General features: G+C 40.0%; 2 protein-coding genes across 2 annotated transcripts; both read right to left on the bottom strand.

The window, feature by feature from the left end:
• Positions 1-2,162: 2,162 nt before the first annotated feature.
• pane1 (proliferation associated nuclear element) lies at positions 2,163-4,581 on the bottom strand (the record flags this gene model as incomplete). The annotated part of the gene is made up of 6 exons (XM_083909480.1): positions 2,163-2,312; positions 2,567-2,658; positions 2,768-2,847; positions 2,993-3,091; positions 4,182-4,258; positions 4,525-4,581. 6 exons carry the CDS (start codon positions 4,579-4,581, stop codon positions 2,163-2,165), a joined length of 555 nt encoding a protein of 184 aa, XP_083765606.1.
• A 784-nt stretch (positions 4,582-5,365) lies between these two features.
• On the bottom strand, positions 5,366-10,998 carry LOC310943803 (putative RNA-binding protein Luc7-like 1). The gene is made up of 10 exons (XM_083909465.1): positions 10,620-10,998; positions 9,917-10,011; positions 9,685-9,783; positions 8,951-9,061; positions 8,282-8,425; positions 8,014-8,190; positions 7,405-7,571; positions 7,277-7,306; positions 6,441-6,698; positions 5,366-6,356 (listed from the first exon to the last, which is right to left on the bottom strand). The coding sequence occupies exons 1-10, from the start codon at positions 10,678-10,680 to the stop codon at positions 6,116-6,118; spliced, it is 1,383 nt and encodes a 460-aa protein (XP_083765591.1). The 5' UTR covers positions 10,681-10,998; the 3' UTR covers positions 5,366-6,115.
• Between the last annotated feature and the right edge of the window lie 4,987 nt (positions 10,999-15,985).

Genomic DNA, 15,985 nt, shown 5'->3' with positions numbered 1-15,985 from the left:
GATGGTATCTCGTCCCTGTCAAATCAGCCTCCTCCACTTCCTGTAAACTATCAATCCTCAATACAAATGAGCTCCGCCTCTTTGAAATGACTCCACTGTCTGTCACTGTACGTGAGCCTGCTCCACGTGGACTGTTGTTCCCCTCTCCGCTTTCTAAGTAATGTGACACCATTCACTGTGAGGTCACCCTATCCCTGAACACACAAAAACCTGTCCTGGATACTGTTTTATGAACATGTATTGAAACCTGCACACACACACACGCCCACATTGCCCCATTTCCCAAAGGTTTCCTGTGATGGAGTCATGGGGCTAAGCGGAGGTGGAAAAGCCTCAGAGTTAACGTCACGCTTTGACATTTTCAATAAAAGTTTTAATTTAGAGGTTAAAAAAAACAGATTTCTGACAGATTACTGGAACAAACACACACACACACAACTATAATGTCATATTTTTGTAAACAGAGTTTCCTGGATCACCTTTCATGCTCAGAATCTTACAATTCCATATGCTTTGTACTCATTTGCATGTTTTTCCTCTGTATATTGGCCCTGCAATGGATCTTATTCAAGGTTATGAATCCCACAATTTTAGTTATTTTAAATTTTAAAACGTTTTATTCCTATTTAAAAAAAGATTTTGGTGTAGCCACTGAAAATTCACAATCACCGAGCATGAAATTGACTGGTGGTGTTCCTCAGGAGTCAGTTCTTGGACCGCTTCTCTTTGTTTTATCGTATTTTAATTTACTTCTAGTTTTATGAAATTTCTAGACATCGTATATTGTGAAACACAAGAGAATAAAACGCTTTAGTCGTCTAGCACTATAATTGTACAATAAGTGCAGTGTTTTATGTATTTTCTCTCGTCTCTCGTTTACTTTATACGGATATAACTGAAATAAATTCATTCTTAAAGCAGTATAATAATAATAAGAACTCAAATAATAATCAAATAGGAAATAAATATGAATAAAACATATTTCAGAATTTAAATAAAATCTTACTATTTTATTTATATATATTATATATTATTGATAATATATGAGAGTCTGTTTGACATGTTTGGTCAGGGGAAGCGCAGAGTTCATTCAGACTGCAGTGTTTGCTGGTCAGTCTTATCTCAAGGCAAATTAAGGACAGGAAAACATGGTCCCCACAAGGAGTAATCCTTGTGAAATGCCAATTCTTCGACTTTTCCATCATAATGTCAAAGTTTTAATTTCACTAGTCTAGTATCACTAACGTCTACGTCACCGGAGCGTAAAAAAACCTGCCAAAAGGGAGTAGAGCTGCATAAACCACGCCACAATGTGTCAGTGCCACCATGTGTTGTCAGTCACTCACAGTTCAATTTTCTTTGTCTTAAAACAATAAAAACGCTCTGCTTTGTTTTCAACAAGTGTCAAGAAGGAAGTGTTTTGTTTTGCTGACTTGTCGAGTGAAAATAAAGCACGACACCACAGAGCCACAGATACCGGCGTTATTATCTCTGACATTCATGCGTCCCAATGACCCCTTTACTGTCCTTCCAGTTTGATTTGATGCCAAAACAGAGTTTGTGTCCAACTTGAACTTGTCTGATGGACCACAGCCAGAATGATAACCTATGAATAGTGTTGGTGTGTATTGTGTGTGTGCACACGCATGCAGACGTGACACCAGGCACGGAACCTCTGTGCATTCCCCCACACTCCCCCAGACAACTTGGCGTACAGTGGGTCAAATAGTTTTTTTGTGGTTTGTCCAACAATTTAACAAAAGTATGGGGCGATATTTAAGCATCGTCAAAGCAGCAAACGGCAGGAATAATTAGGCATCTGTGCAACTATTTGAAAAGCACTTCCTCTTTTGTACGTTTAAAAACAAAGCACTCAATGACAGCAGAATCCACCACGCAAATATACTTTGCCTGCCTTTGTCCTATTACAGTCTCCTAATAACGCACTTGAGCCAGAATCAGTGGACACAATACCAGGAAACCAAAGCAGCCATTTTAAATTTTTATTACTCCAGATGTCGTACATCTCGTCTTCTTCGCGTTTCCTTTAAGCTAATATATACACAAGCAGCAGCGAGGAAGAAAAAAAAACGTCTAATAAAACGAATAAAAGAAGAGTTACTGCGAATAAATACACTGTACAAGACGACGCTGCGCGCAAACTAGTCAAAGCTCGGCTGGTCGATGTCCAGGGGCACCGTGCATCGAGTCAGACTGGACAGGTAGAGAGGCGTTGCCATGGGAACGAGGCCGGCTGCCACCTTCAAGACGGTCAGCAGCCTCTCCGTGGCGTTGGCCACGCCATCTGGTGTCTGGAGAGGGCACAGAGATGCTTTTGAATGAGACTGCAGAGACAAAATAAAAACACTTCTGTAGTATTAACATTCGATATAACCGTTATCCTGTGTTTTCCATTTACAGGCCTTTGCAAAAAAAACAAAACAAACAATCCATCTTGAGGAAACTCATTTGTTAAGACCGCACTCACCGACACAATGTGAAAAATCTGCTGCGGGCACTTGTCCCCGACATGACGGCTTAAATGTAAACCATTTAAAGCACAAACCTGATCCTCGGTGAACAGCAGCGGACAATGCAGCGAAGCAGCCAGCTTTCTGACGGCGTCCAGCCGCTCTGTGGGGACTGAAGCGCTACGAGCTACAGAGATGGAGGTCACAAGGTCATTTCACCCCAACAATTTTAAGTAAAACGGTATAAAAAACAACTTCATTACTTCCTTATTTTGCTCGTCCCTTTCACGACATACCGTTAGTGACCATGAAGCAGACCTTTCCAAGGAAATATCCAGGGTCCAAATGCTTCAGGGAAGCTTCGGCTGACTGGAAACTACGGCAAAAACAAAAACAATACAAGTTACAGAACACAGACTTATGCTTTATTACTTTATTCTTACATGACAGAGTAAATGTAATAAGGTCTGGGAAACCAGAATTTGGACATAGAGCAGGTATTTCACCTCGTGCGTCCATACCTGAGCTCTGAGGTCAGATTTATGATCATTACCACCAGGTCTATTCTTGGACGACTCTCCTCGTTCTCCACGGGCAGAGGCAGACTCTTGGCCAGTCTCCTGGTCGGAAAAGTAAACGTCAGGTTTGTGCGGTGTCACTGATTTACAGCAAAGCCGACCTGTCAGTGCTTTAATCACATCAAAGATTTTATTACAAGTACACCTACCAACTGCTCGCTGACAACAACATATAATCAGGAGCTAATGTCATGGCTGCAGCCCAGTGAATTACAGCATAAACTGTTGATCTACTCACTACGATTTAATTGTCACGCATACAAACATCTCTAGGGTTCAGCAGAGAACGGTCCGAGAACAGAAAACATCCAGTGGCAGAGGTCGGGGAGAATAGTTAAGACTTATTAAAGGTTATTAAAATGATAGAAAGGCAACACAGAAGACTCTCTCTGAACACCCAAGCGCCACTTCATTAAGTGCTCCGTTTATCTAGAAACATGACTTTATAAATACTTTATAAAATCTATACTTACCATACTTTACTTGAACGCTTTGTTTTGGTCCAAATTTTGCTCGTGCTCTGAATTTCACAGGGACATTTTTCTGCTTTTGACAGTGTGGTATTATAAATTAAAAATGCTGTATACAAAATTTGATAGATATTTAATTTCTTTTGTATTATTTATTTATAAATAGTTTTCTCCTCCTTAGAATTGCGATTGATGACATTTATGCTGTCATGTTTTCAGAGGCTGTACTCAGTATTATATTTCCTTAGAGTCCCAGTTCAGTAAACACTGAGCTACAAAGCTAAAGAACATATTAATTTTTAAATGTTATTATTAGTTAATTTTATGTGTAATTTTTAATGTGGCACTTCACTAACAAAAAATTATCTTTAATTTAGATTATTATAATATATATATATACTATCATATTACAGAAGTATTGTAGTACTTGTTGAATCTCAATAAATCAGAGATTTAACACCGCATCCAAGTATCACGATACAACTGAATCATGACGAGAGCCCTGGCATTTATACATAAACAAAACAAATGGACTCACACAAATATACCATGGATGTATAATATGAACATATAATTCATATATATATATATATATAATTCATATAATACATCCATGAAATATACTTTTCCTGTTTGATCTCAGGACACTAATAACAACTCACACATTGACAGTGACGTCAGTCTCCTCCACCAGAGCGTCTGCTAAACTCTGCTGAAACTCCTCGTCACTCTCCACCAGCTCAGGAGGGCAAACACATGATAAAACAACACAAAAACAACAACAATATTGAACGTAGTACACCATAAACCAAACAAAACACAGCAGACAACGTTATATACACTCTCCAGCAGTTTGTACATCATGTGTTTACGCTACGTACAAAACATCTACGTTATCTGCGTAGATATTTCTTCTTAGCTATGCGACAGCTAGCATAACGAGCCGCTCGATTTTACCGTACATATTCTTCACTCTTTGTGTTTGACAGTGTTTTTCACACTCACCAGGATGTTGGCTGAGTTTAAACACGGTAGTTTACTGAAGGGTTTCAGTAAAGACATCCTGAGTTTAGCAAAAACAAAGTAAACACGACTACACACAAACGACACCGGTTCACACACTCAGAAACCGACGGTAGCTCGCGCCTATTTTTACGAACGTGCGTCTGACGTCACGACGTTTTCTCTTCATTGACGCACGGTGATATGCTGCCACCTACAGGACGCCAGGTGTACTGCAGGTGTCTGAGGCGCAACTTTCAACCCACTCCACATGTTAAATGAGGAATAATGCTAAAAACAAAAATAAAGATTCTGCAAGGACTCCCTTTTCTTAATGAAGATACTTCTAAGAACAAGTTCCACTTTTTAATATTTAATGAAAGGTACTGATTAATTGTTTAAGACTGAAATGCATTTGTTTTGATGTAGAAAATAATGTGTATCCAAGTAGCAGATGAGGACTGTTCCATAGGAAAGGTAGTTCACAAAGCAGCAAATTATAAACCTAAAATAGAACCATAATTTTGGTTTGATTTGGACAAAAATAACCTTTTTTTGTATACTTTTTCCTGGAAGTTGCATTGCTTATATCATTCACCATCTCAGTTGGTACACATGCACATTCTAATTCATCTAAATAGACCAAGATAACCAATTTGGATACCTTTGTGTGCATAATAAGTTGATCCCCAAATGCATATTTACATACCACTGTGGGCTAATGATTATCAAAAGAACAGATGGGCAGAAATCTGGACAAAACATTGTTTGAATGATAGCAGAGCATTTTATTCACTATGATGGCACAGCAAAGTAAATCCCTCCCGTGAACGAAGGTTGTGTTATCAACAAGAAGAAGACGTGTCCCTGGAGCACTCGGCTGTCGGCGTGTAAATAGTATGCACAGTACACGTTTGCCTTCACATGTGAAAAAGAAGAGGGGTTCATTTGAGTTTATTTTTGAAAGTACAGCCTAATTGCGACGTCCTGTCGAGGACGTGGATCTAATTCACCAAACGAGTGCGTCGTGGCTGGAAGGCAGTGAATATAAACAAACATCGTGAACGCCTTCCGTCAGTAACGGCTCGTTTCGTGTCGCGACTGAAACCGACGGGACTGAAAATACAGTAAAAACATGAATGATTTAACTAATGGTAAAAAAAAAAGAAGAATAAAGAAAAAGAAGAAGAAGAAATAACAGCACTTTTTGTGAGTAAAATAAAAAGACGTTTAAGTGCCATTTCTGTCACATCTCTCATCTGAACAAGATGCCATAATAAAGATATGACTGTACGGTTTCAAGCACACTTAAGTCTCACAATTCAGAGATTTATAAAAGTCGGTATGTTTCCTTTGACCGCCACCAATTAAGCTATTCCCTCCTCGTTTAGTCTCCACTAGTCACTGCTGCTCTAATGTACATGTTCCATTTCGAGCGCGTACACAAAGCTTATCCGATCCCACACACACACACACACACAAACATACGCACTCTCACGCCCACAGCCGTACCAACATGATCCTGTTTCTGAACAATATATGCAAATCAAAGACTTCCGAGGCATCCCCCCTCCTCCTCCTCCTCCTCCTTTGCTTATATCTCGCCGGACTCTCTCTCTTCTGAGCTGGAGCGTCGGTCCCGCTCGAACGACAGGGAGCGCTCTCGTTCCTTGACCCTGGCCGTGTCCGGGGTGATGGACCTCCCCCTGTCCTCCCAGTCTCCAAACTCCGCCTTGTCGTCGCGCAACCCCTCTCCTCCTGGCCCCTCTCTACATCGCTCCTGGGACGCAGAGTTCTCTCGCTCTTGAGTGTGCGATGATCTATCCCTGGAAGACCTGCGGTGGAGAAAGAAAGAATCCACAATCTGCGCTCGATAACAGTTTAAGGACGGTGCAGGATTCACCGACGATAATCCTCACCTCTTCCTTTTGTGTCTGTGAGAGTGGGAGCGCGAGCGGTGTCTGTCCTTGTGTCGATGTTTCCTCTCCCTCTCTCTGTCCCGTTCTCCACCTCCACCTCCTCCTCCTCCTCCTCCACCGCCTGCTCCTGCTCCTCCACCTCCTGCTGCTGCTCCTGCTCCTCCACCTCCTGCTCCTCCTCCTCCTCCTCCTTCTTCTCTGGAGCGGGAGGAGGAGTGGTGGTGTCTCGAGTGATGGGAAGACGAGTTGCCTCCGTCCCTTTTACAAACATTTTACAAAAGAGAGATTACAAAACCATATACTACAGATTCTTAGATTGAAGTCGGGGAAGTGATACACGTCTGTTCAAAAGTTTTGGGTCAGGAAAAGCACTTTTTTTCAATGAATACAACATTAAATGAATCAGAAAGACACTCATTGTTCATTATTAAACGACTATTCTAGCTGCTGTTTTTTTTATGGAATATGTACATAGGTGTATAAAGGCCCATTTCCAGTGTTCTAATGGTACATTGTGTTTGCTAATGGCGTTAGAAGGCTATTGGATGATTAGAAAACCCTTCTGCAATGATGCCAGCACAGCTGAAAACAGTTTTATTTGGAATAAAACTCCTTATTTCTAATCTTGTCAAAGTCTTGACTATATTTTCTATTCATTTTGCAACTCTTTTGATGAATAAAAGTCTGACTTTTAATGGAAAACTTGGAAAAAGTTGGCTCTGAGCCATAGCGTACATTTTCTCAATGACAATATACATCAATGAGATTATTAATCATATGAAAACATACTGAGATTATTTCTTAAAAAATACATGATACACAGATGGCAGACGTACCTGTAACGTTCTCCACTTCTTGACCTTGACCTGCAACAAAAGCAGACATATGGAAGTTTAACTTCACAAAATGACACAAAACTAAACACACTTATGTATTTAAAAAAAATCTAATAAGAAACTCTTACCTCCTACGCTCCCTCTCCCGATCTCCTCTATCTCCTCTATCCCTCTCCCACTCTCGCTCTCTGTCCCGATCTCGGTCCACCTCCCACTGTCGCTCTCGATTAAATTCTCTCTCGCGTTCCTCTCGTCTTCTCGTTCGCATTCTTTCTTGTTTTTCTAGAACCGCTTTCTGGGGGAAGAAAAAACGAAACAAAAAAAACACAAATGACAGATCTATTGCCGTTGCGTTAAGGCCACGTTATACTTCTACGACTGCGTAACCTCAGAGACCCCTGCGTTGCGGTGCCGGATACGCACTGCAATTTTCCGCCCCATCAGTAGGGGTCGCTACGCAAGGTTGTTGTGCTTCTGGCTAGAGAGAAAGACTGTTGTTGTTGTTGCAGCTGAATAACATTGAAACAGTGGCCTTTTCTCACCTGAAATAAATATTTTTCTGTCCCGGTTTGTGTATTAAGATATGGCATATATATAGTTTCTGTGGTCGCTCGGTGCAGCTGGAGGCGACGGAGAGGCTCTCCGGCGACGTGGAGGGGTCTCCGTAACCGACGTAGAGCACTTTACGCAGGAGTATAAATTGGGCTTATCAGCTGAAAGGGCGAACCCTTACTCACCCTCAGCTTTTCAAGCTTCTCGCGGATTTCAATGAAGCCGAGGTGCAGTTTGCCGCCAAAGTGGTCGGCGAGACGTCGGTCGTTGTCGTGCAGACCCAAGTAAGCGGAGCACACCTCACACACGCGGAGTTTCTGCTGTTGGAAGCTGGACGCCGGCATGGAGTTTCTATACACATCCTGCACAAACAAAAGGCGTGTAAGACGCAAGTGGAGAAGCAACCAGTTACATTAATTAAAACACAATATTCGTCGTAATTCAATGTCAGACCTCAGCTTCTTTCTTTAAGGCCCGGGTCTTCTCCACCATTTCCAGCAGCTGCTGGGCTTCATCGACGTTCCCCTCGCTGCCGAGCTGCTCCGCACGGGCCAGCAGCTTCCCGATCTCTTCATTCAGCTCGTGGACACGTTCGGCCTTTTCCACGGCAGAGACAAACATGGAGAATGAAGTTTTCAAATAAAGAAATTCTTTCACACAGTTGCATTATGTGTTTCTGTGGCCTCGGTGGTGAGCGAGTGTCTTACGGGAGTCAATCGACATTTAAAGTCCAGTTTTAACATGCAGGGGTTTTCTGAAGGTAGGACATAAAAGAGTGTACATGAGCTCTCAGCGCCACCTACAGTCTTTACTGCAGAAATGAATCCCTGTAGTTTTAACTCTGCAAATGAAACTGTCTGGTGGCTACGGCAGGACTATTAGACCGGAGATAAAGTCTGTTCATAGTAGGTCTTACCAACTTTACTTTGTACTGCACATAGTACACACAAATGTGAAGTAATATTTCTTTTATAGCTTTACTTCTTGCTAATGCCTGAGATACTTTGAAAAACAACAGCCATGTGCCATTATACATATTTTGAGGATTATGGTCCGTATATATGAATTTCTAATCATTTTGGACGATAATCAATAAGTGAGACAACAGTGAAGGTTTTTCACCTTTGCAGCCACTTCAGCGCTGATCTCATCCTGCGTTTCAGCGAGTCGTTTCTTGGCCATCTCGGTCCTGCGGTCACAGTCTGCGATGAAGGACTGGAGGTGTTCAGTCGCCTGAAAGAAATGGATCATTAAACAGAGTTCTTAAAGTGTCATTGTTGAATAACATCACACAAGAGTTCAGTATGTGGCTGCTATTGCGTGCCATCAATAATTCAATAACAATATACTGTATATCATGAAAAGAGACCTTTTTTTATCCATTAGAAATGCAACAAAAGAACAATACAATGATTATGCATTGCACACACACTTTGAAATATAGTCACTTTGAATGCTTTACCGCAATTAAGTTTGTTGTTTTGTGCTCATATACAAGTTCAAAACCACAATAAGAGTAGCAGAAACACAACAAACTGGTGTCTGGAATAATTTTAGTTCAAGCCCCATTTAAGTGAAAATAAACTTTCATTATATAGCCGAAGCACGGAGATTAAAAATGTGATTTATGCAGGACAAACTCCACAAGAGAGACTAACTGGAAGTAATGTGCTTCATATCATCGATTCCCCCTCATTAACTATTGTGACACACAGTAAATCATAAGGAGGGCGTATGTGTGATTGTGATGGACCTCCACCAACTTTACACGACTTTAACTTCACACCACAGACAGCTGAGCGTTCAGAGTGATTATCAGAAACAGCCTAAGAGCGGCTGCACTCGGAGGCACTCACGTCAAGCTCAAAAAAGTACTCCTGCTCCTTGGAGGCGATCTCGTAGTCTGCTCTGAGGGCCAGGTCGTGGACTTTTATACACTCCCCCAGGTCCATTCTCTGCACAAATCAGACAGACATCAAAGCATTAAGGTTTCATTTCCTCACCCTCGTTATGGTCCGTTGCCCTGATTAAATGAACGATACATGACGCTGTGTGTGTAAAGACATAAATGTAAGTAAGATAACTCACGGTGCCTGACAGGATGTCATGAGGACATGAGTCCAAAAGATGACTTTTACAAACACGCTCATCTGAGAACTTAATTCGCTGCCTCATGGAGTCTCCTGCAAAAACAAACACAGGACAGCACATGAATGATCATCACAACCAGAGCAGTACAGTACAGTGAACGTCTCATGCATCAGTTTGAATATTTGCATAATTCTCACACAACATTTATATCACTCATTCCAACAAAATGTCAATAAATACAATAAAAACCTTTCATGAATCGTGGCTCCTCTGTTACAATAGACCAATATCGTGTAAAAGATCAACATAAACGCCAACATAACAAGTAATGGCACCACATTATCCTACATGACCTTACCGATAGAGCTTAAAGTTAGCTACTGGGATAAAAACTCTGGTTAAAATGACATCATTAGGTAACGAAAAATGACGCCACTTAGTCCAGGACCAAGTTTAATGCTAACATGTTAGCATGAGAGGCTCGTAGCTGCTCCTCGCATCTAAACGTGCCGAGTCAACTTTAAGACAACAGGTAGCTAACCGGCTGGCTAGCCTCATGCGAGCTAGCTCGGCTACATGCGAAGCGTGCCCGCCTGTCACTGTGTGGCAGACTGCTAAGTTCGCGGCTGTGGCTAACGCTACTAGCAACAACTCAAAACTCCTGCCCCAGTTTGCGGTGCTCACGGGCAGCCGAGCTCACCGTCTCTCCCCGTGCCCATGAGCTGGTCCAGCATGGCCCGCATTTGCGCCTGGGCCGACATGTTCGAGTGTTCCGCTGACAAACAACGCCCGTGTGTGGATCACTTCCACTCCTCGCCAGCCAGCTGTGGGCTTCACACACATGCAGCCTCCTCGTCGACTGCAGGCCCCGGCCGCGGCTCCACTAGCAGCACAACCGCGGACAACTTTTCCCACAAGGGAGAAATAAACCCCGCGGGTCCTGCTTACAGCAGCGAGCTGGATGCGCGGCAGCTTTGGTAGAGTTCCGGTGCTCGAACACCACTTTAGTGGCGGCTGGGTGTGACTGAGAAACGGCGGACGGCTCCAGGACGGTCGAGCGAGTCTGTTTGAAAACTGCCGGAGAGACCACTGCAGTCAAAAAGCCTGCCTCCTCTACGGGAAACACCGTCGTTGTTTTTGTGTTGTGCGTCTATACGGAGTGTTACGGTAAAAAAATAACACGTCAGAACCGATTTCACAATAAAAGCACAAACACAATTCAATATCACAAATAAAAACACAATTCAATATCATAAATATGACCTTTAATATATTAATTAATTATGCATTTTGGATATATAATCATTATACAATTACTAATAACAACAAACAGAATAAAGCAATATATGTTATTATCACACACATATGTATGTATACATACAGTACTGTGCAGATAACGACGAATAGAGGATAATTATTTCTATTTCACTTTGCTGGATCACATCCAGAAAATATGTATGCAGTTTTTTTTGTTTGTAAACATTTTTCTGAAGAAAAAAAATATATATATATATATATATATATCCTCTACGGGTGTAGAGGTAGTATTTAGCATGATGTACACCCTTATTACACTTGAACAATAACACAGCTCTGTTAATACTGGAGTGTGACCTTATTTAATCCTACTATTTCATTTAAAGACATATCATACACATGTTGACAGATCACTAATATATAAGACCAGCTTTAAGTTGCATCAATTCATTCCAAATTCAAATCACAGAATTTGACAGACAGAAAAAACAACAAAGCTGGTAGTGCCCTACATATATATATATATATACATACAAATGTATTACAAAAAGCAATAAACAGAAAACGTTGAATAAGGAATCCCCAACAATAACAGAATGGATAGATATATTTGTGTTGCTAAAAAGTGCGAAAAATATTGTTCTCTATGTGACCTCTACAAAAAACCAAGGTATGTAGACCACTCTTTATTGTGTTTGCACGTGTACTGAACCAATCAATGGCTGGTGAGCGTATTCTTTTGTTTTCATGCTTTATTTTGAAATCCGGAAGTAGGTCAGCTCGCTCTGGGCCGCGTTAGTGCACGTGTCATAAAGCTCATAATACAGGGGCACAGTCAAATTTTTGAGCGGTTGGTTCGGTTCAATCACCGCGGAAATTGCGAATGGCGGCCGGGTTCGACTACAGCGATCGTTGACCGATCGTCGACCGGACAATAGATGAGTCGATGTTAAACAACATCGGAATAAGTGAGCACGTGTCGGTGCGGCAAAGTCTCCGTAACTCACCATTGTAACCATTCATTTAGTTTGCAAGTTTATTTCTCGTCCTTTTCTTCCGTCTTTCCACTTCCTCTACGTGCACGTGCTCGTCCCCGCGGTGCGATGCGCGCGCAAATACCTCTGGAACCGGAACATACAACAAAAATAGCAGCCAGCCACTATTCTTTATTAAATATCATTATAATATATAAGACTCTAGATCACATGTGTCAAACTCAAGGCCCGGGGGCCAGATGTGGCCCACCACGTCATACTGTACTATGTAGTTAAAAATTGGACAAATTTTTGTGAGAAACAAATTTGGTCGAAAATTTGACAAAAACGTCATACTATACTATGTTGTTAAAAATTTGACAATTTTTTGAGAATTTTTTTTTTGGTCTAAAATATGACAAAAACGTCATACTATACTATTTTGCCCAAAATTTGACAAAAAAAAAATGGCATACTATACTATGTTGTTCAAATATGATAATTTTTTAATGAAAAAAAATGTTGGTCCGAAATTTGACAAAAACATGGTACTTTACTATGTCGTCCAAAATCTGACAATTTTTTGTGAAAGAAAAATTTTGGTCCAAAATTTGACAAAAACTTCATACTATACTATGTTGTTCAAAATCTGACAAAAATGTCATATATACTATGTTGTTCAAAATTTGACAATTTTTTGTATGAAAAAAAATGTTGGTCCAAAATTTGACAAAAACGTCATACTATACTATGTTGTTAAAAATTTGACAATTTTTTGAGAAATTTTTTTTTGGTCTAAAATATGACAAAAACGTCATACTATACTATTTTGCCCAAAATTTGACAAAAAAAATGGCATACTATACAATGTTGTTCAAATATGATAATTTTTTAATGAAAAAAATTTTTGGTCCGAAATTTGACAAAAACATGATACTTTACTATGTCGTCCAAAATCTGACAATTTTTTGTGAAAGAAAAATTTTGGTCCAAAATTTGACAAAAACTTCATACTATACTATGTTGTTCAAAATCTGACAAAAATGTCATATATACTATGTTGTTCAAAATTGGACAATTTTTTGTGAGAAAAAAATGTTGGTCTAAAATTTGACAAAAAACGTCATACTATATTGTTCAAATATGATAATTTTTTATGAAAAAATGTTTGGTCCAAAATTTGACAAAAACATGATACTTAACTATGTCTTCCAAAATCTAAAAAATTTTTGTGAAAAAAAAAATTTGGTCCAAAATTTGACAAAAACATGATACTTAACTATGTCGTCCAAAATTTGACAATTTTTTTTGTGAAAAAAAATTTTCGGTCCAAAATTTGACAAAAAATTCATACTATACTAATTTTTCAAAATTTGACAAAAAACGGCATACTTAACTATGTCGTCCAAAATGTGACAATTTTTTGTGAAAAAAAAATTTGGTCCAAAATTTGACAAAAACCTCATACTATAGTATTCGTCCAAAATGAAAATGAGTGTGACACCCCTGCTCTACATAGATAGATATATTATTCATCTTTGACTTGTCTTTATTGTCTTCACACAGACATGACACAGTCCTTATGTCAGCATGTTACAACATTACTGATGTGTTGTTCATTTGCGTTTTTTAATCCAGTCATGCAGAGGTGAACAGATCAGCGAATGCCTTCACCGCACTCTCGATCGTCTCCGTCAGTTCCGCGACTTGAGAATCCAGGTTTTCCATGTCACTGGTGACATCGATGGTTTCCTGAGAGGACGACTCACCTGGGCACAACCCTGCAAGGCAGACGAACGTAGATTTATTTTAAAATAAACACAAAAGCAACTATAAATACTATGACAAAAGACTCAAATTCAAATGACCTTTATCTGCGCTCAGGACAGCAGGTGGTGGCAAATTCAGACATTCAATCTGCTTCATGAACTCTTGCAGCTCAGCAGTGGACACGTTCGTTCTCTTGCCTGATGGACAGATCGTGTGCAAAGAAGTCAAATGCAGCAGGGAAAAATGTGTTATTTAAAGGCAACAAAAAACTTGTATACACAAGTATATGTATATACAGTATATACAAAAAAACGTAAGGGTAAGGCTTAGTGTATATTCCCTTCCTGACACAGTAAAACTCCCTAAATTGACCTAGTTTTTTATAGATAGAAGTAGAAAAATACTGGGCGTAAATCTAATAATGTATGATATTATTGGATTATGACAGATTCTAATTAGCATGATAGGGTTTCATGAATCACATGGCCTTAAAGGCGCCATATGTAAGAATGTGGCCAAAAACAGTTACTACACTCGAATTCAAAATATCAAGGTCTTTTAGGTTTTGTTTTCTGACCTAACTGGCAACCCGTGGTTGCTCGGCAGCTCGGACTCTACTGACTGCAATGATTGGTAGACGGCGGTAGGTGGCGCCACATGTCAAAACATGATTTCAAAACATAAACATGATTTGCAGTCTGCAAAATATTTTTTTTAATGCGAATATTTTGTCTGTACTGTTGTTGTTGGTGAGTTCAGTTCGTTATATGAACATTATTCCTGAGTCTCTGTGACATATTAGGAGCATTTTTACGAAATAGTTGCTTTAGATTTATTACATAATGCACCTTTAAAGGATTAAAAAAATATATATAACACAAAGAGTAAAATCTGCTGGTTTTAAAGCCAGTAAAGTTAGTTATCAGTTCCATTCGTAGGGACTTTCGGACTTTATTTGTACTGAACTCGGTCTTACTGAGGAGCTGCAGACCGCTGTGTGCTCGTCCAAAAACGGTGTTTTTCGACAGAACGACGAGGCAGTCGGCGCAGCCGGATTTCAACACTTGAGCAGATCCGAGCAAAGGTTTGGCTGCGGACACATGTATGCACACGCGTGTTAGTGGAGTAAACGGCGTGGACGAAGGTCTGTTTGTGCAGCCGCACGATCGTCAGTGAGAGTAATTACTCACCCATGGAGATGGTGTTGTTCTGCACGGTCATTTTAGTTCTGACAGCGAAGCATTTGCCAAACCTTTTTACAAATACAGAGTCAAAAATGGTTAAAAAGACATCATGACACTTAAACGCTTAAATGTAGGGTTAAGATTACATCTTTTGGGCGTGATAGCTGTCGATGGCGTCGCTCTCGTTAGCGGCAGTCATTTTGACCCAGGCATTATCCACAAGCAGCGACGTGATCTGTTTGGATCCAGTGATGCTCGTGCTTTCTGCGATGTAGATCCATTTGCCCAGCAGCTGAAACGCATCACAGCTCACTTAAAGTGTAAAGTGACAGTTTACATTCATGGATTTAAAGGAATAGTTTAGGGGTCACCTATATACAATTTTGTTGTGTTTTCCATTAAAAGAGTTAAGAGTTTTATTCATCAAACGAGTTGCAAAATGAATAGAAAATATAGTCAAGACATTGACAAGATTAGAAATTATAATTTTTATTCCCAATAATAATTTTTGCCCTTTCGTCAAAGCACCAGCAAAACGGTTTTCAGCTTATTAGCAAACGATTAGCATTAGCAAACACAATGTACGATTAGAGCAGTGGAAATGGGCCTCTATACACCTATGTATATATTCCATTAAAAACGTTTGCAGCTAGAATAGTCGTTTACCGCATTAACAACGTATAGAGTATCAATATTAGATATACACTAGCGTTCAAAAGTTTGGGCTCACCTATACAGTTTTGTTGTGTTTTCCATTAAAAGTCAGACTTTTATTCATCAAGACATTGACAAGATTAGAAATAAAGATTTTTATTCCAAATAATAATTTTTGCCCTTTCGTCAAAGAACCAGTAAAACTGTTTTCAGCTTATTAGCATTAG

The sequence above is a fragment of the Microchirus variegatus genome (assembly GCF_963457635.1).
Source record: "Microchirus variegatus genome assembly, chromosome: 23".
In the NCBI taxonomy this organism is placed as follows: domain Eukaryota; kingdom Metazoa; phylum Chordata; class Actinopteri; order Pleuronectiformes; family Soleidae; genus Microchirus; species Microchirus variegatus.
Note: the sequence above shows the minus strand (reverse complement) of the source record. Positions and strands in the feature narration are given on the sequence as shown.

Bases quoted from the DNA above. Each gene is read 5' to 3' on its own strand.
- LOC310943803 (XM_083909465.1), bottom strand. From the start codon at position 10,680: ATGTCGGCCCAGGCGCAAATGCGGGCCATGCTGGACCAGCTCATGGGC. The intron at 9,062-9,684 runs GTGAGTGCCTCC...CATTTCTTTCAG, and splicing joins AGTACTTTTTTGAGCTTGAC to GCGACTGAACACCTCCAGTC. The intron at 7,307-7,404 runs GTAAGAGTTTCT...CTTTTGTTGCAG, and splicing joins CGGGAGAGGGAGCGTAGGAG to GTCAAGGTCAAGAAGTGGAG.